A 25,405-nucleotide genomic window follows, 5' to 3' on the forward strand; every position below is an offset into this window, starting at 1 on the left:
CCTGAAACCCCGGCACAGCCCGGCCCTGAACCCCGGCACAGCCCGGCCCCGAACCCCGGCACAGCCCGGACCCGAACCCCGGCACAGCCCGGCCCTGAACCCCGGCACAGCCCGGACCCGAACCCCGGCACAGCCCGGACCCGAACCCCGGCACAGCCCGGCCCCGAACCCCGGCACAGCCCGGACCCGAACCCCGGCACAGCCCGGCCCCGAACCCCGGCACAGCCCGGACCTGAAACCCCGGCACAGCCCGGACCCGAACCCCGGCACAGCCCGGCCCCGAACCTCGGCACAGCCCGGACCCAAACCCCGGCACAGCCCGGCCCTGAAACCCCGGCACAGCCCGGCCCCGAACCCCGGCACAGCCCGGCCCTGAAACCCCGGCACAGCCCGGCCCTGAAACCCCGGCACAGCCCGGCACGGCTCCAGCTCTCCTGGCACACCAGCACCGGCCACCTTGGTGTTACTGGTGTCACCTCAGCGGCAGCAGGAGAGGGGCAGCTCGGGCTGTGCCCCTCCTCCCACTGTGAACCCCCTTTATTTACCCAATAAGACTGTCCAGCCATACAGAAATACTCATTTTTAATCAGACACGATAAATGGTAAACTGTCGACATTTTTTTTCCCACATGGAAACCAGTGAAATCATGTGGACAAGGCAAAGTTGCGAGTTTCCACACTCCAGGATACAAAAACTGTGAAATGTGTTAAAAATGATACATTTCTCTCATTTTTAAAAGATTGTATAAAAACCCGCAACATGTTCAACATTAGAAATCCTTAACCTAAAAAAATAGCACCAGGGAGAGTTAGAAACCTTTAAAAAGTATTAAAAAGGAATTTCTGAGATCCCCCTCCCTTAACATTTTATAAACTCAAAATAAAAGGCAGCTCTTAGAGGGAAAAACATTTCAAGGAAGACTTGTCTACTACAATTCTCATCAAGAGAGCTTAATGCCAAGACAATTCTCATTCCTGTTTTATCTTTGTTTACTTTCCCCAAGTCCTTTTTTTCCCTCATCTATTTGTTTTCCTTTTGATCAGATAGGAAAGGATGTGAGATCTGGAGTACATAAGATCAGGGATGCCATGGAGTGGAGGGCACGTGTTGGCCCAGTCTGGAAAAATCAAGCCCACCAGAGCAGAGGATGGCTGTCACCCTGAGCCCCTGCACTGGATGGCTGTTGGCCCTCAGGCCCCACGCTGGGGCTCCAAACTGGGACTGCAAGGACCTGGGATGAGCAATTAGTGTTGTGGCTGGGGTCCAGCTGGACATAAGGATCACAGACTGGCAAGGAGTCCAACAGCAGCTGGTGCAGCACTGGCAATGCCAAGGCTTCCCAAACACCTCCAGCATGCACAGAACCCACCCTGCCATCTTCCCAGTCCAGGGGCTGGTGGCAAGAGGGTGCTACGTGTCCCCAAGCACTTGGTCAAGCATGGGAGGTGCCAGCAATGACTTGGACCAGCCTGCTTGGCTTTCCTCAAGAGTTTTCTTAACTAAGGCATGTGGCTTGAACAAGTCACCAAGAATGAACCCCCAAGGAGTTCTCTCTAAAGAGTAACCTCCAGCTTAAAACAGGGGAAAAAAAATCTTTTAAACTACCTGGGCTTCCCTTGCTGTCCATTCCCAAGCCCAGCCTTGGACTGGAGACCAAGAGAAGAGGGTTCTCAGAGCTGGGATGGAAAACTGCACACAAGGGTGGAAAATGGGAGGCTGCTGTCCTCCACCACAAGGACAGGGGTGCCAGAGAGGTAGAAGGAGCTGGGAGAGAAGTTCTTCCCAGTGATGCTGTACAGCACCTTGCAAGAGAGCAAGGCAGCCTGGCATTGATTGGGTGGAGGGTTGGCTCATGGTTTGAACCTGAATAATTTTGAGATGATGCCCAAGGGCTCTCCCAGAGCCAGGTGACAGCAGAGGTAGGAGAGGACAGAGGGACCAAGGGGGGAGTCGTTTCAGTGCATTGAAATGTGCATTGGAATTCAGAATCCTCAAAGATGCCTGCTGGAACAGTAGCCTAGTGGCTACGGAAAACCTGGCGAAAGGTTTTGGCACCTGCACCTTCCCGCTGGCCACAGGCTCAGTGTGCCCAGGACTTCATGGAAAGCATGATAATCACTCTGGCAAAGCTGGGGAGTAGAGGAAGGCAATCAAAAGTGAGCACAGTGGTGGCCACAGGAGCTCCCAGTTCGGGGGTACAGCCCCAGGAGCCCCCAGGGTGCTGCCAGGCTGGGGCCAGGCACACAATCCCATCTCTGTGCACAGGGATGCACAGGGAGATGGGAGCACAGGGGAGGAGAGGTACAGCCCCAAGACCCCCCAGCAGTGGCAGTACTTTCCTGCCTCACTGTCCCATTCCCTGTGCACAGCATGAGAAGGGCACAGGCAAGAGCAGTGCTGCACTCCTGGTCCCTGCACTCCACGAGGGCTGGGTGGGATTTTCCCTGGAAGGAATGCCCTGCCACCACTGCTTGGGTTCATGACATCCTACATGACATTTGGGGTGCTGAGATTTGAGGGTGCCATTGTCCTTCCTGCTGACATACCACATTCACTGGGGAAATGGATGCTCCAAGAATATTTTCCTTTACAGACCCTGGAGCCCAAATCCTCCCTGCTCCAGTTACTGTGTAAGCTTTCAAACCATTCAGCAGGATTTTAAAATGTAAGGAGAGGATTTAGATGCTTTAAAAAGGAAGTAGTGAATATTTGTAAACTACAACCAAACATATAAAACAATATTTCTTTAGTTCTACCTAGAAAAGTAATTCTATCACCTCACAGTTCAGTTTCAGCTACATTCAGGTCTAGGAATCTCCACATTCTTACGTAATGCCTTAAAGCAGCAATAGACATTAAAACAACAAAATTAAATTTTATCAAAAAGAATAAAAACAAAAAAGATTTGGTTTCTGTATGATCCTGTGTTCAGTGTGTAACCTGAGCAGGGTCCCTTACACCTGCTGCTACGGTTTGGGGGTTTTTTGGCAGTTACTTCAAGAGGTTTTGTTTGTTTAGGAAAAGCACCAATTCACTGTAGTTCAGGTTTGCCTGCAGCTCCCCAGCAGCTGCCCGCACACTGGCTGCTCAGCAAGTGGTGACTTCCCGGCTCCAGGCTAAACAGGAATAGTTAATGCTCTGGAGGATGAGACTCCCATCTCATCAGTGATGCATAGAGCTTCGTGTGCTGGGTAATTAAAGCTTCGTCCATCATTTCCTACGTATCACTGTTAGTCCCTTTAAAGAAGTTGCCCTGCCAGGTTCTTTGGTTACAGACATTCCTCGGCTCTCCCGGCGGGGCCAGGCTGCCATCCCGCGGCACGTGGCCGGGGAGGGACGGGGCCCTGGCGGTCAGGTGGCCGTGCCCGTCCCTCTCCCGCCACAGCAGCGGTGCTGTGCATCTTTACCAGAGAGACGAGGGACGCTCCGTTTGCTATTCACAGGCAAAGTAATCCTTGAGTGGGGAGAAGAGGTGCCGGATGACAGGGACGCTCCATGATCCCCCCAGCAGCTTCTGGCGAGTCCCGCGGCTGATGTTGGAGACATCGGTGTAGGGGAGGGGGAAGCCAAAGATCCTGCGGAGCAGAGGCAGAAGAGGGCAGGTGAGGCAGAGCAGGAGCAGGAATCCCTTTCCCTGGGCAGCACCAGCACTGCTCCCAGGCCACCCAAAGACAATGAGCATCGGGAGTCTCCTATGGGAGGGGATTCAGCTCTCCAGTCCCACGCGACCTAAGCAGTTCTGGATGGGGCCAGGCCGTGGCTTCCCACCATCCCCAGTGCCCTGCACCTTGTAGGATTTCCTGGCAAGGCTCCTGTGCCTGGGCATCCCACCTGCCTCTGCTCAGCAGCACCTCTGCAAGCATTGCCCCAGGGCTACTCCCTGGAGATAGGACTGAGTAGCTCTGAGTCATGGGCTGGGCACTTCCCTTACAATCAGACAGATGAAAGTCCAACAGCCATTTCACATGACAAAGGCTTGGAATTGTTATTTTACTTTCAAATGCCTTTAGCTTAGTGTTAACTCCAACAAATACTGGCAATTTAAATATAAGCAAGCAGAAGTATTTAATCCTAGTCTTGTGTTTACCGGCCAGAAGCATCCACGTGCAAAACCTTCAAGTTTTGTCACACATACTTGGTGTAATGGACTGCTTGTAATTGGATTTATCTCTCCCAGACCTTCTGCTGTGTTTTGCCATGAATTCAGGGTGCTACGGGTGTGAATTGTGGAGCAGGGTGCATTCATGCTTTGCCACAGCAGCTGCTGGCTGTTGTGTGAGCTCCCCCACACCACCCACCACAGCCACAGCAGCCACTCAGTTCCCCTCCATAAACCCACAACCACTGCACTTACCGGGGCACAGGGCTGCCATACAGCACCCCCACATCAGCCTGGGCCCTACCCCAAAGGCAGTCCACATGTGCACCCACAGCCAGACTCACCACAGCATCCTGAGCAAGCCCCATCACTCCTCCCTCCAAAACCTTCAGGGTCAGGGCAGGGGATGCTGCTACACTTCACCCCTGCAGTCTCATCATTGCTTATTAGTAAGAGCATTAATTATCGTGTGCACATCACTGCAGGGAAGCTGCCCCATGCAGGAGCTGTGGCTTCTTGGTCCCAGGAGCTGGGCTTAGAGCCAGGGAGACAAAAAAACCCACACAAATGGGCACTATAAAACAAACCAAAAGCACTGTGAGAGATCCAAGGAGAGCAGACTGACTGACCTGTCCATCCCAGGGAGGTTGCCCCAGAAGTAACGAGCTCGGTGGGCAGCTGATATCTTGATCGCATCAATCATAACTGGGTTACACTGTGAGCCAAAAAGAGGGGAAATGAAAGTTAGAGGAAATGTTGGCTTGATTCTCTCCTGCATGGACAGCCCTTCCCACTGCAGTGCAGGGACTTAAAAGTCGTCAGGAAATCCTCAAAATTATGTAGCTCCCACAAACCCTGGTTCATACCAGAGAACAGCCTGTGCAGCCACATGAGCTCCCAGGCCATGGCCATGGCCAGCAGCTATTGACCACCACAGGGTGCTTAGTGCTGGTTCCCATGGACCAGGACCAGCCTTCACTGGTGATTTTACACCAGTGGTCCCTGCTGACCCACAACCCATCCTGGCTACCACAGAGTTAAAACTCATTCCCAGTCCTGACCCCCCTCCCCCTAGAAATAACAGGCATTGCTAGGAACAGATGCTTTCTGCAAGGCTGGCAAAACCCCTCCCCCAGAGGACTTGTGCTTGGGTTTGACCTGATGAAAGCCAGAGGGGAGGATCCAGAGCCAAGACTAAACTTGATTCCTTGGCATGTGCACCAGGCAGGGGGTTTTCCAGCATCAGGGCCACAGGAAACCATAGCCAGACCCTCACACCCGGCACACCCTGCACAGCCCAGCAAATGTCACCTGCTCCAACGCCTTTCCCACAGCTGTCAGCAATCCCTACCTCCAGAAACCGGGAAATGTCCCTCTTGTCGTTGATCCTCATGGCCACCACATTCTCAAACATCCAGAAGAAGGGCCGCTCCTCGCCTGCCTTGGGACGAGCGTAGTTGAGCAGGTGGTAGAACTCGAAGAACAGCCTCCCGGTTCCTTCTGCGAGGAAAAAGCCGAGCAGCAGGTTGGGACCAGCTGGGGCATGGGGTGTGGGGCTGGGGGGCCTGGCTGCCCTCCCCGCCAAGATGAGTATGGAGACAGCCCATCACCAATACAGCCTGGGGCTGAACCACTTCCCAGGCTGTAAGGAGGCTCCACGGCCCAGGAACATCCCAAGGTATGCAGCCCAGCAGAGGCAAAGCAGACTTACCAAACAGCGCCTTCCTGGTTGGATTCACAAGGGAGACATCGTCACAGGGGGTTCCACCAATCACCAGGTCAAAAGGACCCCACTCCTCAATCTACAGAGAACAGACAACCCAGATCGTTAGGGAATGGCACAGAAATGGGTCTCTCCTCCCCAATGGGGCAGGGCACAAGCTTGTCCCAGAGCTGGTGGGGTGAGACCCATGCCCCCATGGTGCCATGTCCCTCAGGCTCCCACAGAAGCAGAGCTCACATGTCTCTTGGTTATGTTCCTGACATCACGCACGTAGGTGATGTTGCCCTCGGGCCGCACTTTGCCCGTGGCAATGGGGTTCTCACAGATCTCTGAGGCAATGTACTTCTCCACTTGGATGCCCAAGTCCTTCAGCACTGTGTACCCTGCCAACGGACAGAGGTCTGAGGTGGCACTGCTCTCTTTAGCCTCCAAGTCTCCTTCGTCAGCACCGCTTGATGTGGCCGCTCCTGGATGTCCTAGGTGGGTGTAGTCAAACAGCACTTCAGGGTGAGTAAACTTTTATTTGACCCATTCCTCCAGGCAGGTTTGCTCCCAGAAAGCAGAATGCCAGAGCTGAGTGAACTGAGCCAAACCAGTTGCCCTCAGGCACTTCAGACTACTGGTTACTGGTGTCCCCACAGCTCTGGCTTCTCAAGGGAACCAGCCACCCCAGATCACACTCGGCACAGCAGGAACACCTCTGTGAGGTGCCCACACATGCCCTCCCCTCTATCCCTTCCCCTTCCATGCCCTCCCTCCATCCCTCCCCTCCTCCACAGCCTTGTGCAGCAGGAAAGGGAGACCCTGCCCTCATCCCTCTTCTGATGGGGATCTCCCTGCTTTCACCCCCTCCTCCCCACCATGCTTTTAGAGACAGGTTTGAGCCCACGGAATGATTCATCCCCAATGCCCAGTGCTAAGAGCTGCCCAGCAGTGCTTCCCTACTGCCTCACCTGTTGTCACCCCATCGAACAACGAGAGCACTCGAATTGGCCTCCTCTTCGCTGGAGGAACTGTTGGGTAGATTTTGGGTGCAGCCTGCAATGGAGACAGCCATGAAGCCCCAGCCCTGACAGTACTGCATTGTCCCATTAGGCTCTGAATGCAGCACCTCCACCTTCAGGAGAGCATCTGTGGGACCAAGAGCCTGGCACCCTTGGAAAGGGTGGGTGAACAAGACCAAGGCAGAGGGAAGAGGAAGTCCAGGTCATTTGCCCTGCCCTCACTAACCCTCTTCCCCACATCCCAGCACAAGAGGCTCCCTGCCCCCACCCCTTACATATTCCTGTCCCTTGTCACTGGTGAAGAAGTCCTGCAGGCGAGTGTTCCAGTCCTGCCGGCGCTGCAGCACGCCGTGGTTCTGATAGGGCTGGCACATGTAGCAGTTCCAGGGCTCCTGCTCTTTTACTCTGGCCGACGTCCCTCGCCCCACCAGCACGTCCAGACACTCCACACAGAAGCACCTGCCCAAACCACAACAGCTTGTGCTTGTCACCCCAGAAACCCCTTTAGGTCACCCCAGCTTCTCCTGGAGTCTCCCCTGCCATGGACTGGAGCCCCCACCATTTTACAGGATATTTTTGCAGGCAGTACCCTGGTTATTAGAGCTGCTAACACAAGCTGGTGACCAAGGCATGGGTAAGTCTCCTGCCAGCCTCCACAGGGCTTATTCAGGTGATACCTGGCTCAGTAAGGGTAGGTAGGCTGCATTGGGAGATGCTGCATGGCAGCCAACAGGGGAGAAGCACAGCCTCTGCCCAGGCTCATGGAGGACCCTGCTTCCTGCAGCTCCCTGGGAAGGATGCCAGGCCCTCAGCCCCAGGAGCAGAGACTTGAGGCTCACCTGCAGCAGCTGGCGTTGCTGCAGAGCAGCAGCTCCTTGCCTGCACAGCAGACAGTGCAGTAGGACTGATACCCATCTTCGTCATACATGTAGAAGTACTCCAGGAATCTATCCTAGCAAAAGGACATCCAAGAGCAGAGAAGGACAGAGGATCAGGAACCGTGCTCAGACAGTGGAAAACACAGCTTTGCTCCATTCTCAGTACATGCCAAGATTTTGGAGATGCACATCCTCAGTGTTTCAAGGTGGCGAGGCCCCGTGGGAAACACAGCATGGCCAGCACCTGGCACAGCCAGCACCTGGCACAGCCAGCCCCTGTCCCAGCAGCACTGGCTGGGCCCCAGCCCCATCCTCTGGCCCCAGGCTCCCACTCAGCCCAAGCACAGCAGCACTTACCCTGCATGTCTGGCAGAGGCCCCCCTTGAACAGTGGATGGAAGGTGGCCGGGTTCCTCCTCCCGCAGGACAAACAGCTCTCTGTGGGACAGAAAGAGCTCTGCTCACCCAGGGCAGGGAGCACCCAGGGCAGGGCCCCCTTACACCCCACCCCAGGCTGCAGAGGCTGGAGCCTCGCCTTGGAGCCGTGTCTGGATAAAGCCTGCGCTCAGAACTGCACCCAAATGGGGCCTGCCCTTGGAACCGCATCCAGATATGGCTGTGGCTCCCATGGAAGATCTGCTCAGCACCCTCTCCCCCTGAGCACCCTGTTCCCTTCAGCACCCTCTCCCCCTGAGCACCCTGTTCCCCTCAGCACCCTCTCCCCCTGAGCACCCTGTTCCCCTCAGCACCCTCTCCCTCTGAGCACCCTGTTCCCCTCAGCACCCTGTCCCCCTTCCTACATGGTGCAGTTGAAAGAGGACCCATGACCCTTGCTGGGCACCCCCAGCACCTCACACCTCTTGCAAGGAGAGACAGAGCCAGCGTTTACCTTCCAGCTTCCCGCTGTTGCTCGTAACTTCAGAAACCATTTGCTCTTTATAAATTTGAAAAGGAAAAGAAAAAAAGACATTATCATTTCTTATGTTACAAACTCTAAATGCACTCTTCTTACAGGTGCCTTATTTCTTGCATTAGAACTACTCCAGCTTTGCTGAGAGATTTTGGTGCAAAGCCCACATCTTTTCACTGATGGAGATATTAGAGCTCAGTGTAGCAGCACATGGTCATGCTCCAAGCTGAGCCACTGGTGGGGCCCAGCCCATGTCTTGCAGTTGGGTTTGCTGGTGTCTTGTAAGGCACTAGTCAGCACCACCAGACCACAAAAGCTTTTGCCTTCAGAAACCAGGTTTATGGCTCCAGGGAAGAGCCAAGCCCTTTGCCAGAATGGTTTCCCAGTGCTCTTGGGGTGCACAGCCCAGGCCAAGCCACTCCCCAGCTCTCTCTGTTGGTTACCTCGGGTCTGGTCCTCTTCCACACGCTGCTCCTTGCTGCTGTTGCAGGGATAGGTCTTCAGCCTCTTGGTGGGGGGACACTGTTCAAAGGACACCACCTCCTCTGTCCCATTCCTCAGCACCCCATTCTCTGCAAGGAAAAGGAACCTCCTTAAGGACAAGCCTCCAGCCTCAGGATTGGCCCTGGGCACCTCCTGCCAAGGCCTGCCAGGTCTCACCCCAGCCACAGCAGGACCCTTCCTGGCCACCCGGGTCGTCACACATGGCACAAGGCTCTGCCAGGTCCGATTTCCATGGGGCTTGGAGGCCACTCCAACTTTTTGCAATGCTACTGAGGGTCCCAGTGAGAAGCCCCAGGATCACCTTGGGACTAGACTGGTATGGCCACAGCACAGGGTGAGCAGGCTCAGCCGGGGCCAGCCCCCAGTGGCCACTGCCCATGCCAGCCCTCCACCAGCCCCCAGCCAGCTGATGCCACCACCTCACCTGAGCCTTTGGGTGGCTGCAGTCCCTTGAGCCCCAGGGGTTTGAAGCCAGTGATTGCCCAGTCGATCATGGGCTTCAGCTGCTCCTCCAGTGACTCCCTGGGGCCAGTTGTAAACGTCTTCCCCGACCGGCTCCGGGCCACCTGATGGGGATGGGCAGCAGGGGACAGAGAGGGTTACAGGGTGGTCTCTGTCAGGGGAGCAGCCACAGCTTGCCAGAGCCACAGCCCCAGGCCCCCTGCCCACCCAGCACACACACACACACACACACACACACACACGGGGCTTGGTGGCCCCAGGATGGTGGCAGCTGATGGATTCCCGCTCTGGGTGTGCCCTTGGCCACAGCCAAGGGTGCCTCCATCCCTACAATGAGCCCATCTGTCCTCCACCAGCCCCAGTGGAGCCAGAAGCAGAGACAGCCCAGCCAAAGCTCCTGCCCAGATTCTGCTCCATGGCAAGTGGCAGGAAGAAAAGGCAGAAGAGGTGCCTGTGGGTCTGCAGCCCCACAGGCTGGCATGTGGTACATCCCTTGGATGGGAACTGGATTCAGAGGTGCTCAGCACTAGCCCTGACTTCAAAGGGCATCTGGCACTGACCCAGGACACCTCTGGCCAGCCTGGCACTGCCCTGCTGCAATGATGCTGCCACGTCCAAGCCCTCACAGGGAGTCTGGCCTGGGGTTCTGGAGCAGTGAGACCCTGGGCAGCAGCAGCTACCCCCAAACCCTCAGGATAAGCAGGGTCTGGCCCCACAGCTGCACTTGGAAATCATCTCAGCAGTGAAAGGAGGGTTTTACTGCATCCCATCCCACCAGCCACCCACAGCCCAGCTGGTTCAGCTGGCACCTCTTCACCCATCCACCCACCCCTGGTGGTTACCTCCAGAGCGTGGTAAATGGCACGGCGGTAGGACACCAGCTTGTTGAACGTGGAGGAATTGAAATGCTGCCTAAAGGCCATCAGTCCCACCAGTTTGTCTGCAGAAACCTGGGACAGAGCACCAAGACCTCACCTGTGAGATGGGAATGCCCTGCTGGGCCATATCCCCCCAGCACTGTGCAGTCCCCACGGGAGGAAGCCCAGTGGCAGCATTGCCAGGAGCAGCAGTGTGACAAGGACGGGTGGGTTGCACCCTCTGCCGGCACTGCTGGTGTGACACCAGCACGGCACTTCCTCCCTCCTGCCTGCAGCATGGGAGGGGCTGGATATCCTCGTCGGATATTAGGAAAAGGTTCATGGCTGGGCACTAGAACACACTCCCCAGGGAAGTGGTCATGGCAGGAGCCTGACAGAGCTCAAGGAGTGTTCGGATGACACATACAGTGGGACTTTAGGGCTGCCTGTGCAGGGAAGGAGTGCGACTTGAAGATCCTTGTGGGTCCCTTCCAACTCAGGATACTGATTCTGTGAGGGTGACAGGGCTCTGAGGGGACATCCCTCCCCAGGCAGGGAGTGACAAGGCAAGCTCTGGAGCATGGACCCTGTGAAGTGGTCAGGCAGATGTCCCCATGTCTGGATGCTGTCACCAGCCTACAGTGATTAGTTACAGACACCAGAGCCATGAGAACCTGCCAGGGCCTGGCTATGCTTAACACTGGGAGGGGAGGCCTGGGAGGCTGCAGGAGCACACACACCCCCCACAGCCAGCCTCAGGAGTGGGGCAGAAACGTGCTGGGAAGGGTGTCTTGGGCTGGGCAGCAGGCTTACCTCTGAGAACTTTCCGTCTCCAAACCACTGCACCCACCGCATGCCCGAGACTGCCTGGCGCTTGGCCGTGGCTCTGTGGGAGACGACGATCGCAGGCCACCAGGAAAAACCTTTGATCTTTCCCCAGACAAGCTCCCCAATTCCAAATTCCTTCCCATCCTGAAAGCACAACACATCAGCCGAAATTACAAACTCTCCATTTTGTCTGGGCAGCTGTGCAGGAGAGCCCTGGAGCACAGGGGATAGCCCTGGTGCGTTGCCACGTGTGTCACGCGTGTAGAACCTCTGTGCAGTGATGTCCAAAAACTGCAACCACTCCCTCAAGCACAGAGCCAACCATCCCCCCCTGGCAGCACTGTATCCCAGCCCCGATCCATGCTGAAGCTTGGTGGGGAGGCCTGTGTGTGCCAGCCCCATGCTGAGCCCATGCCTGGCACACAGTGTGGTGCATGCTCCGTCCTGCACAGCCCACCTGGCACCGGGCCCCGTGCGTGTCCACTCCTGCCTGCCCTCCCAGGGTCTCTGCAAAGACAGGGAAGCCTTGCACCAAGGCTGTTCCCCGGGTGCCCTCAGCAGATGAGGATCCTCCTTGGCACGGGGCAGCCCCTTCACAGGGCTCACAGCTCAGCCTGTGCTGTGTGGCCGCACCCCAGGGAGAGGACACCCACCCTCCTCTTGTTCCTGCTGCAGAGAGCACGAAATGTGGCAGAGCCAAAACAGAGAAGGAAAAGAAAAGAGTTTTGATGGGACCCATCGCAGGCCACGCTGGGTGCTGTGCACAGCAAGGAACCTCACACGGAGAAAAGTCACCTCTCTGCCCTCCTTTCCAGCTTTGTTCTGCAATTACATACTTAATTATGCAGCAAGATGCAATTGCCCAATTCCTGCAAGTCTGGGGCCCTGCCCTGCGGCCCGCAGGCACCGAATCCTGCTCTGCAGCCCCAGCAGCTTCGGTTCTCTCCAGCATCCCCGACAGAAATGTTTTCTGCACATGCAACTGCCTGTCTGAGCAGGGCATGGCACACGGCACACTCATGTGTGTCTCGGGGGGGCCACGTGTGGCACCAGTGGCAGTTTGGTGGGGCTGGTCCCCAAAGCATCCAAGCCTGATAGATGGAGACAGCCTGGCAACATCAGGCACGCAGGGAAGGCATGCAGGGATAGGTGGGCAGGAGAAACAGCACTGAGGTTTCCAAGTTTGTTTTGGACAAGTCACAGAGGTTCATCCTTGCCCCCCACCATGCTGGGTGCAGGAGCAGAGTTCAGCCCCTCCGTACCTGGTATTCCAGCGCCGTGCCCGTGTCTCTGCCCTCTGCCTCCTCGGCCCCCAGGTCAGCAGAGCCGTTCTGCCCCTCCTGGGAGCTGCTTCCAGAGAGTGTGCTGCTGCTCCGGGATGAGTCCTGGGAGTCCTCCTCTGTCAGGTCGATGGTCACGGGTGTGGACACGGCAGAGCGGCGCCTGGAGCTCTGCATGGTGGAGGCAGAAGAGTGTGAATGCAGCAGGGAGAGGGACAGGGGGAGCAGAGACCTGCCCCACATCACCCCCACTCCCCACATCACACACAGCCCCGTGTCACTCCCCAGCCCTGCAATCGGGATGGGAGAGGGGGAGCCAGGGAATGAGGGCACCACTGCAGCCATGAATAGAGAGGAGAGCCCTTAACAGGGGCATCTGCAAGAGAACTGCTCTGCTTTTACCTGCCAGACCCAGAGCAAATGGTGCACCACTGCCCCCTCCCTTTTTCCTGTCCCAAATGCCCCCCAGGGTGCTCAATGCATCCAGTTCATAGCAGGGGCAAAATACAGCACAAACACAACCCCTTTCACAGGAGAAACTGAGGCACAGGGAGGCTACACCATCTCTGAAGACACTTGACCAGGGCATAGCAGCAGTGCAAGTCCCTGGAGCCCACGGGAAGCCCCAGGGAAGCCCTGGCCCTGCCAGACCCTCACCCGCACAGGAGTTGGCAGGTCCCTGAGAGTCTCCACACTGCGTGCTGGTTCCTTGATCCGCATCTCCTGCCGGGTCCGCCCTGCCTGGAACATGAGGCACAGGGTGGGCTTCTGCCTGAGGCTGCTCTCCCACCCAGCACTGCCCCAGGGTTGCACCTGCTACCAGAACAGAGAGGGGCCACAGCATGGGTGCCCTCCTCATATGGGGACATGGGCACTCTGTGCCTCATGGGGCTGAGCACCACAGGCAGTGCCCTGGGGAAGGTGAGAGGAGACAGATGGATGCTGGAAGCACCTTGTGCTGAGCCCCTTTGGGCAACTTTCTGCTCCACAGCATCTCTGCAAGGCTCAGGAGCCCCATTGCTGCAGCCCACTGCACTCAGAATGATAGAGAGAGCAGGAGCCACAGCTGGGAGGACTGGGATGCCAGGAGAACCACAGACCACAGCAGAGCACTGTCCCAGGCATGGACCCTCTTACACACCCTGGATGCTCTCACACTCCCATGGGTGCTCTTTCCCATGCCAGCCCTGCAGCAGCACCCAGGGCAGCCCTTCCCTGGTGGTCAGAGGTACAGTACAGCCCAGACTTGCTGCCTGCACCCAGCATTACAGAGGTTCAAAATTAAATGAGATTTTGCAGTGAAGAGCCCCCATACTAAACATAGTGGGAAAGCTCAATTTTCACCCACTGGATTTATGGCTCTTTCTTTTGGAAGCTGCCTCATCTCAGGCAGATCTCCAACCTTGGGTTTTAATTCTAACTCAAAACAATAAAGCCAGAAGGCAAAAATGCTTCCAGACCCTGGAGGCTTGTCAACCTAGTCAACAAAAGAGGGTGGGTGAAATTGGGGTCCAGCCCCATGGCAGCTAAAAGCAGCTCACCCCAACAGTGGGAGGCACGAGATGTTTCAGTCTATCAATACCGTCAAGACTTTAAAGAAAATATCAGCAAAATTATTTTATTAGGCTGCTGCAACATGTAATGGGCATCACTGCATCCCACACCACCCCCTCCTACTGTTGTATCATGAGAAGCTGGAATTTAAAAATTAAAACATTACGTTGTGAGTATTGCATTCACCACTGGATTGTTCCTCTGGCACTGAGCACAAGAAAAGCCCAGAGGGGAAGAGATGAGGATCCTGGCACCAGATGCTGTCCACACACAGTACCCAAAAAACACCCTAGGTGTTCACTTACCCTCTGCACTGGCAGATCGAGTGGCCAGGCCAGGTCCTCCTTGGAGAGGTCTCCATTGCTGTCCTTCTTCTTCACAGGCAGCAGCCCCAGGCCCCTGGAATCTGCAAAGACAGAGCAGCCTCAGGCTCTGCAAGCCCACCTGGCCATGTCCTTGCATGCCCCAGCCTCCCACTGCTCCCACAGCACAATTTGGAGACACCTAAACCTCATCTCAGAGAGATGTGGCTGGAGGCAGGGCCAAGTGGTGTCCCCAGGGCTCCCCACTGTGGCACCACAGCCCCAGATCACACACCTGTCCCTAAAACTGGGAGGGACCAGCAGCAAGCATGGGCAGATTCTTATCTACTCCCTTGTTCCTGAAAGCTCAGAGGCACAAGGAGGCCACATGCCAGCTCTTCCAGGCTTGTCACCAGGTCATTTAAAGCAGGACCTTGTGAACCCAAGAGGTGGGATTTGGAGAATCTCAGGAGCAGCTACGCAACCCCTCGGGTCAATGGCACCCCTCAGGTTGGAGGGCCTCCCCCACTTCCCTCACTCCATGGGGGCAGAGCCAGTATCCCAGTGTGGCCCCCACTCCCACAACCATACCTTGGCCTCGATGTGCTCCTGGATCACAGAAATCCACTGGGGTCATGGGGGAACTCTGGCCACAGCCACAGCGCTTCATCCCCCAGCAAGGCCTGGGACAGAGGCTGTGACATCCCCAACCCTGAGCATCCTTGGAGCACTCTGGGCTCAGCGTGGTGACCCTCACCTGGAGTGCTGGGCTTCCCATTCGCCTCCAGTACCACACCAGGTGCATTGTCCCCGTTGATGAGGATCAGCTTTGCCCTACAGTCTGCCTCATCCTGCCCATGGCTCTTGTCCTTTTTCATAGTCGCCTGTAGAAGCCAGAATGGAAAGGAAATTCAGATGTGCAAGGAAGCCCTGGGGAGGGCAAAGCAGACAGAGTGAGGTCCTTGAGCCAGCTTTAACTTTGTGCCCTTAGCAGAGGGATCTGACTGGAGATGCAACTAAAGGTCCTGGGAAATAAACAGCACTTGCACATAACCTCCACACAAATGTGGTGGCCCTAAAGGCCAACCAGCTCCATCTAAATGAGGTCCCAGATGAAACCCACTTATCCTTAGGAAACACCAGGTTTTTCCCCAACATTTGTACGCTGGCTCAGAGCTGCCGAGCCCCAGCTCACTCTGACAGACCCTGTCTGGAGGGGAGTTGCACTTCCTGGCCACCCTGTAGAAACCAGGGGCCAGCCCACCCCTGGGGCCAGCCCACCCCTGGGGAGAGCCCACCCCTGGGCCACCAGCCTCCCTGGCCTCCCTGTATTCCAGCTGCCCAGCACGCCCACAGGTGGGTGGGCTGTTCCTGCAGCAGTAGGACAGGCAGGCAGCCCGCCACGGGGGAGCAAAGTCCTGGAGCCTGCACTAAACTCTCACCGAGGGAGAAAACTCCTCCTGCCCCCCGCTCTTGGCCTCAGCTGCCCTGCCCCAGGGTGAAGGGGCAGAGCAGGGGGCTGTGCATCCTGGCAGCCCCTGCCCTGGTGTCCCCTGCAGAGCTGGGGCTTGCCTTGCTTGCTGCCTTCCCTTGGGTGCCCTCCCTGGCTCCTGTTTTCTGTAGTAGAAGCTCCCAGCTCTCCCAGAGGCACCCGGATGCCATGAACTATGCTGCCTCATTGCCGGGCTATGGGTCTGTGCTGCAACTTGTCTCTTCAGCAGCACAGTCATTTCAGCAGCACGTAACTCAAGAGCTGAGAAGCTCGCAGCGCTTTGCCCACCTACAGCCCTGTTAGGAAGCCAAAGTAACACCCCCCTCAGCTCCAGAGACCCCAGCTCCAGCCCACCGCCCCTTCTGTGTCATTCTCGTTCTGCATCACCTCCAACCACTGCCCCAGCAATTGAGATTTCTGCTTTGAAATCATCTGTCAGCACCTCTGACAAACAAAGACCAGTTGGAGTTTGATGTTTTGGACGAAGAGGGCAAAGTTAAAAACCTGGTAACACTCAAACACAAAGGAAAACAGGTGTCCAGCACCCACCTCCACAGGCAGAAACCTCAGTGCACATACTGCCTCTCCCCTGGACAAAGGGAGGAGGGGAGGAATGGCACCAGACGCTGCATAACCCCCCACAGCTGTGTGTGCAGAAATCCCTCTGCTGCAGCACATCTGCTCCCAGACCCAGCAAACAATTCCTGGGAGCTGCCCAGACTCGCCGCCTGCCCCCGGCCCAGGCGGATGGTCCCACATGGCCCCAAGATGCTCCAGGATGCAGCAATCCACCACAGCACAGCACAGCCAGGTCAGGGCCAGCTCCTCCTGGTCTGCTCCCTCTCCCCAGCCCACAATGCTGCAGAGCAGCAGCAGCCATGACTGGCAGCAATGCTGCCACCAAAACCAGAATAACTCACCAAAAAGTGAATCTCCCTTGGGAATACCTACAGGGAGGCTGCTCTCCCAGCAAGAGGGTGATCTGAACCAAAGGGTACAAGGAGATGGAGCTGCATGAGGCAGGTAAGGTTCAGGGAGGACAGAAGCAGGCAAGGATACCTCCCAGCCCTCCCAAACATCTGCACCCACAAAACTCCACTGGGACTCTCAGATGACCTCTGCATTCATTCCTTTGTCAGGAACCTGAGTCCAGGAAGTTCAAACTTGCACTTCAAAATGGCTTTTCCTTCCTCAGCCCCACAACTGCCTCATGTCCAGCACACCAGGCAAGGGTGTCCTGTCAGCCCAGCACTGGGGAGGTGAAGGGCTAAGGTGACACAGTTGCCAGGTCTCGCCAGGGACACAGCCGGGACTGAACATCTGATGCCCCAAGCTCAGCTTTGCCACGAGCTTAGGGAGCTCCCCCATGGCCTTTATTCCAGTTATAAGTGGGAAAAAAAGGGTTATCCCTTTGGAAGGAACTGCTCGCTGGCAGAGCAGAGACACACAGGTCACAGCTCTGTGGGTGCATTGCACAGGCCACAGGCCCTGCCGTGAGCACAGGCACGTCAGCTCCCTGCGTGGTCCGTGCCCTTCTCCAGCTGCGCTGCCCAGGATCACTTGAGGACATCCCATCACCATCCTCTGACAGGAAAGGGAACAGCAGACCATAGCACAAACTGCTCATTAAAAGTGCCTCTCCCAAAATCCTAAACCTATGCAGCAGGACTGCAATTCCCATCCCATTCTCCTCCTGCACTTTGCACCAAGTGCTGAAGCCACAGGAGCCCATCCTGCTGCCCACTGACCACCCAGAGTCCCCTGCAGGAGCCACATCCTTGTGAGCTCAGCCCCTCCTGCTCAGGAGGAAGGCTTGGTTCTTTGTCCTCACCTCCCCTCGCAAAAACACACCAACATGTGCACTCAGGGCATTAATAATAAGAAACAGAGCACTGCCCTCACATGGGCTGGCTCACGGGAGACCAACCCTGCAGTGTTTGCATTGCCCAGCGCCCTGCAAACACACCGGGTGCTCCACAGTCATGTACTACAGACGGGAATCCATGAGGAGGCAAATAATGCACAATTCCAGCTCCATTGCCACACGCTCCCCAAGAGCCCGGCACCAGCGGCAGCCCCGGCACTGCCTGGTGACCAGTACGTGCCCTGCAGCCAAATCCCATCCGAGAAGACAATGAACCCGCTGACTCCACAGCCCGCCCTCATTTTGCAATACCAGTTTCTTTAAGATTTGCCAAACTGGTTAAAGACCATGCCACAGTATTAACTGCTTAGAGAATTCTGGTCCCTGCCTGGCCACAACTGCCGGCCACCCTGGAGCGGAGTGGGCAGAGTGGGCAGGATGGCTGGGCTCACCTGGCAGAGAGGGCAGGGTGGGCAGGGCTCACCTGGCTGGGCCATGCTCTGGACTGGACCCCTGCCCCTGCTCCCGGGGCTGCTCCTCCAGCCTGGCCCAGGCTGGTTTCAGTTTTCCTTGCTGAGAAAAGAGGCCGCCCTGTTATCAGGTGCATGTCCCCAGGAGGTGGGGAGGTTTCGGACTTTGCCTCCAGACAGGGGCATGCATATCAAAAGGCTGGAGGGAAGCTTTACCCATGGCTGGGATGGAGCCATCGCCCAAGCCCTGTTTGAATAACAAAAAGAAATAAAGGACCCTAATGGCCGGGCTGGCTCTGGGCTGTGGTGCACACTAATGGCCTTTAAGTCTCCCCAAACCGCACATTTCCCTCTAATCCTGGGAAGAAAGGAGTTGCTGGGTTGGCAGTTCCGTAAGAAAGGCGCCGATTTCGCAGATGTGCTCGTTGGGAAGGGCAGGGGGCGAAGGGCAGGCTCCCCCTGCCCGCTTCCTGTGCCTGGCCTCTCTGCTCTCCCGCTCCGGCACTTCCCTCCATTTCCCCCGGTTTCCTCCTGCCCCGTTCCGCTCCCCCCGCAGCCCTCGGCGCCCACCCCGGCTCTCCCCGCTGCCTCTCAGCAAAGCTGGGTTAAAGAAAAGAAACAAAACACAAACCGGCCCCTCCTCTCCCAGCGCAGACCAGGCTGGAGACGTCTCCCGGACAGCCACCATCCCCGCCAAGCGCTGCTCCAGCGGCTCCGGGCTCTTTACCATGTTCATCCCGGTGGGATCCAGCCGGGCCGAGCCCCCCGGCGTGGGGCAGGGGCTGCCGGCGCGCAGTAGCTGGGGGCAGGGCTGGGGGCTGTGGGGGCTGCGGTGCACAGGTGAGGCCCGCTCAGAGGTGGCCAGTCTTCTGTCCCGAGTCGTCACCGGTTCATTCTCCCCCCGAACAAGAGGACGAAAAGATGACAATGACACCCCGCTGTCCCCATGGCCGCCCGTCCAGCCCCGTGCAGCCCCAGAGGCGGGACTGGGATACCCGGCCTCACTCCTCCTCAGCTGATTAAAAATTTGGAAACTGGAAACTGAGGCAGGAGAGTACTAGTATTGCTCAGGGCAGCACACTCCAGCCACCCCCTCCTTGCCCTCTCCCGTTCCGAGGGAGGTCGGTGCAGGACCACCTCTTGCCCCAGGACCACCACTCGCCCAGGAGTCCCCCCGCCGCTGCCCTCTCCCGGCTTCCCGGGACTTGTGCCCCACGCTGGGGCCACTCCGAAGAGTTCATTCCTCCTTCTCCGATGATCTCCCCTCCCCGGAGGCTCCCCGCGGGCTCGGCAGGAGGCGGATGCCAGCACAGCCCTCCGGTCGATACCTGCTCCGGCCACCCCGTCCCTCCGGATCGGCCCCCGGGAGGCTTCGCGCCCGAGGCGCCGCCAGGAACCTCTTTTTCCTGCCAACAGAGAGGGAAGATGCGCTGTCAGATCCCCGACCGATAACCGAAAACAAAGGTGTTCGGCCCGGGGCAGCAGCGCCACCGTGTCCCGGTACCCCCGGCAGCTCCCCACAGTGCCCCCGGCCTGGAGGCGGCGCTGCCCGGGACGACCGAGCCAGGCAGGGGTCCCCGGCCCCCCCGAACCACCCCCGCCCCGCAGCCATCACTCGCCGTATCAGCGAGGGGACCCTCCCGCCGCAGTCCCTGGCTCAGCCCCGGCCCGGCCCCGCGGGTCGCGGGAGGTGCCGCACCGGCCCCGCCGTGACAGTCCCGGGACGCGCCCCCGGGGCTCGCGGCGCTTCCGCGGGAAACTCCCAAAGTTGCAACGGGACCGGAGGGGTGGGCGGGACCAGGGGGACTTAGGGGACCATGCCCGAAGCTGTGGGAGCAACGAACCCTACAAGACCCCCCAGAGCCGAGGGCCGGCAACAAGTGGCGGTCGGGCCCATCACCCTCTGCCCCCTGTCCGAGCCCCCGGGGCGAAGCCGCGAGTCCCCGGTTACCGGGCACCGGGGCCGCCAGACCGGCCGGGGCGCTCCCGCCGCGGCTCTCCGGTGCGCCCGGTGCCGCCTTCCCCTCCCGCCTCATTGTACCCCGCCACCGCCGCGGACAACAAAGCCGCCCACGAGGATGTGCCACGGCTCCGGCTCGGACCCTCCGGTCCCCCTGGTCCAGCGCTCACCTGCGCCGCGGCGGGACGCGCCGTCCAGCGGGGCCGCGCCGCCGCTCGCCGCTGCCCGCGCCCCGGCCGGCCCCCGACAGCCCCGCGCTCCGGTTACATGGCGCTTTAACCCTGCCCGTGCTGGGCAGCCCCTCCTCCTCCTCCTCCTCCTTCGCCGCCCCATGGCGGGGGAGGGGAGCGCGGGGCCCGCACCGCCACTGCACCCGCCAGGCCCCCCAAGCCCATCGGGCGCGCAGCCCTCGGGGTCCCGCATTCTCCCAGGGCCCGCATCCCCCGGGGCGCCACATCCTCCCCCGCCGCGACTCCACACCCGCCGGTGCCCCAATGTGTTCCATCCACTGCCCCACATCGCCTGGGACCACCGCCTGGCGCCCCACATCCCCCTTGCCTCGGCTCCCCGCATGCTCGGCAGCGATGCCTCCCCGGTGCTCTGCATCACCCCCGCGGGGCTCAGCATCCCTCTCCGGGGGTTCCACATTCCTCTGGTGTCTCACACCCTACCGGGGCTCCCCATCCCCTGGTACCCGCCGGCATCCTGGTATCACGTCCACTGCCCAGCATCCCCAGGGTTCATCATTTCTCCGGGGCTTGGAGCCCCATGCAGCTCAATCCCCGAGGCAGAGGAGACTCCCTTGGCTCCCCAGGGCCGGGCAGAGCCCTCGCCCACCGAGCCACCACTCTGCCCACCGGTTTCCAGCAGCACCGTGGCCTACACAGCCCCATGCAGCACAACCCTGTGCAGCGCACCATGAGCAGACAAAGCCCCACAAGTTTTACATTCAGTTTTTGTTTGTTCTTTCCCTTTCCCGTCCAGAGGCAAGGCACTTGCAGGGCTGTGCCGGGGCCAGGGACACAGCCCGCGCCTCTCCTGCCCCAGACAAAGCATCCGGAGTCCACGTGGGGTATAATCTTCCCTGCTTGCCTGTTATTACTTCTAGATTCAGCAGAAAAGTGTATAACAGTAAGAAAAGAAATAAGATTATCCTGGTGTGATAGAAATGAGCTTTCAAGGTCAGGAGGAAATCTTAGTTAGCCAAAGTGTCTGAAATCTGCAGGACCAGCCCCAGGCCTGTACAGCAGGTTCCCCCAAACCACACCTCCATCCCTGCAGAACACAAGCATGAAAAATTTGGCAGCAAATGTAAAAAATGCTCTGCAAGTGAACAGGAGGAGCTGAGAAACCGACTCTGAATAAGCCCCTGAGGATACTAAACATCACCATTCAAACAAACATGCACCACATAAACCTAAAGCCAATTCACAGCTCGGGCAAGTAGATTAAAACAAATAAATATATTTTACTCCCATTTGTTTTTCCAGATTTAGGAAAGGGAAATGCTTTTGAGAACTGTGCTCATGAGGCTTTCCAGAGCACTATGAGGGTGGAATCAGCCCTTCCAGTATCCACTGGTTCCTCTCCCTTTCTACGGAAACCTTCCTGCTGCTGTTGGCCTCACTGACCTGCCATCAATCTCCCGCCAGCCGAAACGCCCTCTTTCCCTCTCTGCCCCTCAGTTATCATTTAATTCAGGAGAGCAAGGCTCTGCAAACTGCTTGTGGGAAAGGTCTGGTACCAGACAAAGCAGCTCTGGTAGACGATGAGCCAAAGCCTGATCCTTTTCCTATCTCTGCTACACATACCACAGAGAGATGCTGAGAGTTTATTTCATAACAATCAAGAGAATGTGTCTGTCATTTCATGGGAAACAAGGTACCTTTACAGAGGATTTTATACCCAGGCTCCTGCCATGCATTCCAGGTACCTACACCAGGCTCTCCTGTTGAGCCAGGGCTGGCATCAGCAGCCTCTGTCAGGAGAGTACCAAAGCAGCTCCCTCACTGCTTCCCACCAGCCCTGTGGCTTTCCAGCACAGACCAATGATGGGACACAGCTGGGTGGGCAAAGCTCCTCCACTCCAGAGCTGGAGCAGCTGCAAGGAGCAGGCAGCATGGCCAGGGCTCATGTGAGCGGGGAGGGAGAACTGGGGGGTCCCTCACCACCCCTGGGCACAAGCAGCATGTCCTTTCTGCAAAATGTCGTTCCAGCAAGAACCATTCCCCCACCTGGCTGTGCTCCTTTGGCTGGCTGGCATCCCAAATTCATGGAGCCAGTGACCAACCAGCTGAAGGAGCCATTCCCTGTCACTATCACACGGTCGGGACTGGCAACATCCATTCACATTGGAAGTGACTCCTCATTTTTCACATGCTTCCCAGCAACCATGCCAGCTCTTCCACACATAACTCCTCACTCCCAACCCTGAATCCTTCTCTTCACTGAAGGCTGCTCAGCCAGTGCCTTCTCTGAAGTACACCTGGGGTATGGCACCAGGCCCAGCTCCTCCCTGTCCACCCAGTTCTCCCACTTCTAATTTCTTCCTAAAATTCTCCTTTGTCACCTTGGCCAGGCAAACTAATGCCACACCCTGCTCAGAGCTCTGCTCTGGCTGCTACTATCTCCCATCTTTTGCTTTACACCCAGGGGTTTGATTTGGGACCTGCTCCATGTATCACAGCAGCGCTCCTGGAGATCCTCCACAAATAAATAAATGTGTGTCATTACCTACAGCTGTCAGCAGTGTAACCTTGTCACCTCCAGATCTTGTGGGTCCCAGATTCCCATATCCCAGTAACGGCTGAGAACTTGTTTAGTCTTCTTGCAGGTTGGGAGGAGCACCAGCACCATTAAATCAACTTGGACACTTGCAAGCTGGGGCTGAGAGCAGAAGGAACTTCTCTTTCCACCGAAGTCGGCAGCGATGCTCCTGCTGCGTTCAGGCTTTGCGGTTCCCATGATGTACACACAGCTCAGAGGCTCTTTCCCAGCCCACAGTAATATCATTCTCACTGTACAGCATTCTTCACTGCAAGACCCCATCGGAGCACGTCCCACAGGATGTCTCCTCCTCTTCCATGAGTATCTTCATTGTCTGAGCCCTCACCCCAGCCCTGCGCTGGCCGCCTGCCCCGCCACCAGCTCCACCGGTGCTGCTCCATCACAGCTCTCAGCAACCAGTCACTCCTCACCACAACTCCCCAGAGCAGATCTCCTGTTCCTGGCACCTCTCCTGAGTCCAGGGAGAGCTGTGCCACTCAGCAGGGCTCTGGCTGCTGGAAGCAAGGTCTGTTCCCGTTGTGGGAGAGCCTCATCCTGCTGCCACATGTGGGAATACAGCCCCAGCCTGCCTTACAGCTGGGCTAGCTTTTCCCATCTGGGGGGAATTGCTGTTTACACAGAGATAGGAAATGTTATCCCTCCTACAAGAAGTTTCTAGCCCTTCCTGTGGGCTGGCCAGGCCCACATGATACAAACCTCTAATAAAAATAAGGTTAAAAATAAGTGTCATCCGTGTAACCAGAACATCTAGAAAGTCTGCAGCTACTGCCTGCAAACTTCAAACGCCAAGGCACACAAAGAAAAATCTTCAATGCCTCTCTAACAAAGCTGGCCACAAAATCCTCTTTTTCCTAGAAAACAGGATACGCCTGCTACAGCCTAATCTGAAGTGACGAGGCCTCCCCAAACCACCCTCCTCAGCACATATACTTTTACCTAGAGGAACGCTGCTCCCAGGGGGTGGCTGCCTGCAGAGCCCCCTCCCTCCATGCCAGATCCAGAGCTGCTCTTGCCTGCCCGGGTCAGGAGCTCAGGAGCAGAGGAGCTGGTGCAGAGAGGGAGTGTTTTGCCTGTGGCTGCAAGGCAGGAGTGTGCCAGAGCCCAGCAGTGGAGCTCCCAGCCCTGTTCCACCTCTGCATGAAAGGCTGACAGCCACTTGCTCCTGCAGCAGTGTCTGCCTCGGACCAAAGGCTGAGGAGTGTGATGGGGAGAGGAAGGGGCATTAAACTGCAGAAGAAACTGAAATCCTGGTCTCAAAGATCTCATTTATCCAGGGGGACAGAACTAACTCCTCAGAAGTTTCAGCTGGGCAGCCAGGAGGAGTCACAGCATCCGTCAGACTGTGTCTAGAGATGTTCTGTTAGTGCTTCCAGCCCAAGGCAGACACTGCAGGTGGGCAGAACACCCAGAGAGCAGGTGGGCTCTGACCAGCTGGGTGAAAGCCCCCCTGGCTTCTTTACACAATCTTGCCTTTTCCAGGCCTTTCTCAGGCTGGCAAATGCAGGCAATGTTGCCCACTTCAGCTTCAAGGCTGACCTGGGAGCAACTGCAAAGGGCTGGGAGAGCTTGGCATAGATAATGGCATCAAAGAACAGGATGGGGACACCCCAGGATTTGATCTCTTTGGAATACATAATAAGGATCCTTCCCGAGGTTACACTCTCCAAGTGCTGAGGAAGCTTTTCCAGGTTGATACGTGAAATGAAACTGAAAAATGCATCTCAAGTAGGGCACATGGATCCTCTGCTCAGTTTGGAGAGCACGGTTTGTTTTCAGACTTTTCCTGTGGGTATGTGTCCCCATTGCTTTTTGGCTGCTGTTTTTACTTGGGTATTTATGGTGAACAAGGGCACATACCTGCAACTCCAAACTGCTGTCCTTGGCCTGTCCTCAGCTCTGATGAGTCCATCAGCAACGCGCTCTGCATGAGAATGGCCTGGCAGGAGCACCCATGGGCTGATGGCTGCCTGCACCCCTACGGCAGCCCTGGGGCTCTGCCCGGGACGCTGAGCACCATCCCCCGCCAGACACCCCCATAACTACGGTCATCACCCTGCAACCTGCTCTTTTATTTGAATAAATCCTTCTTGATTTGAGAACTGAGTAATTCTGGCAGCGCAGAGCCGCCCGTGCCATAGCTGGGTTCATGGCACCCGCATGGCGCACAGCTCATATCGCAGGAGGAAGGACCACCGAATTTCCTGGTGATTGTTTGAACAGGATGTTGTGATCACGTACGTCAGCCGAGACTCTTCTTCTTGAATCCCGTCACTCAACTTTCCTCAAGAATTTGGTTCGCTGCCCGAGAAATTGTTTAACAGCGGTGGCGTCACCGTCCTGCCGTACCTCCGGCGTGCTCGCACACGCGCGCACCCACACCGCCCTTCTTTAGCTCCTAAAGCATCACCCCGGGAAGACCAGGGGAAGGAAA

General features: G+C 57.2%; 1 protein-coding gene across 1 annotated transcript; it reads right to left on the minus strand.

Annotated features, from left to right (window-relative positions):
• Positions 1-671: 671 nt before the first annotated feature.
• Positions 672-23,021, minus strand: DNMT3B (DNA methyltransferase 3 beta). Its single transcript, XM_053992679.1, has 21 exons — positions 22,921-23,021; positions 19,556-19,633; positions 18,859-19,122; positions 15,159-15,285; positions 14,405-14,505; positions 13,203-13,286; positions 12,528-12,716; positions 11,251-11,409; positions 10,423-10,530; positions 9,543-9,684; positions 9,058-9,186; positions 8,594-8,638; positions 8,063-8,142; positions 7,667-7,779; positions 7,103-7,286; positions 6,777-6,861; positions 6,061-6,299; positions 5,812-5,902; positions 5,452-5,600; positions 4,730-4,815; positions 672-3,576 (listed from the first exon to the last, which is right to left on the minus strand). Exons 3-21 carry the CDS (start codon positions 18,961-18,963, stop codon positions 3,435-3,437), a joined length of 2,358 nt encoding a protein of 785 aa, XP_053848654.1. The 5' UTR covers positions 18,964-19,122; positions 19,556-19,633; positions 22,921-23,021; the 3' UTR covers positions 672-3,434.
• Positions 23,022-25,405: the final 2,384 nt, after the last annotated feature.

This window comes from Vidua macroura, chromosome 17 (assembly GCF_024509145.1).
Source record: "Vidua macroura isolate BioBank_ID:100142 chromosome 17, ASM2450914v1, whole genome shotgun sequence".
Lineage (NCBI taxonomy): Eukaryota > Metazoa > Chordata > Aves > Passeriformes > Viduidae > Vidua > Vidua macroura.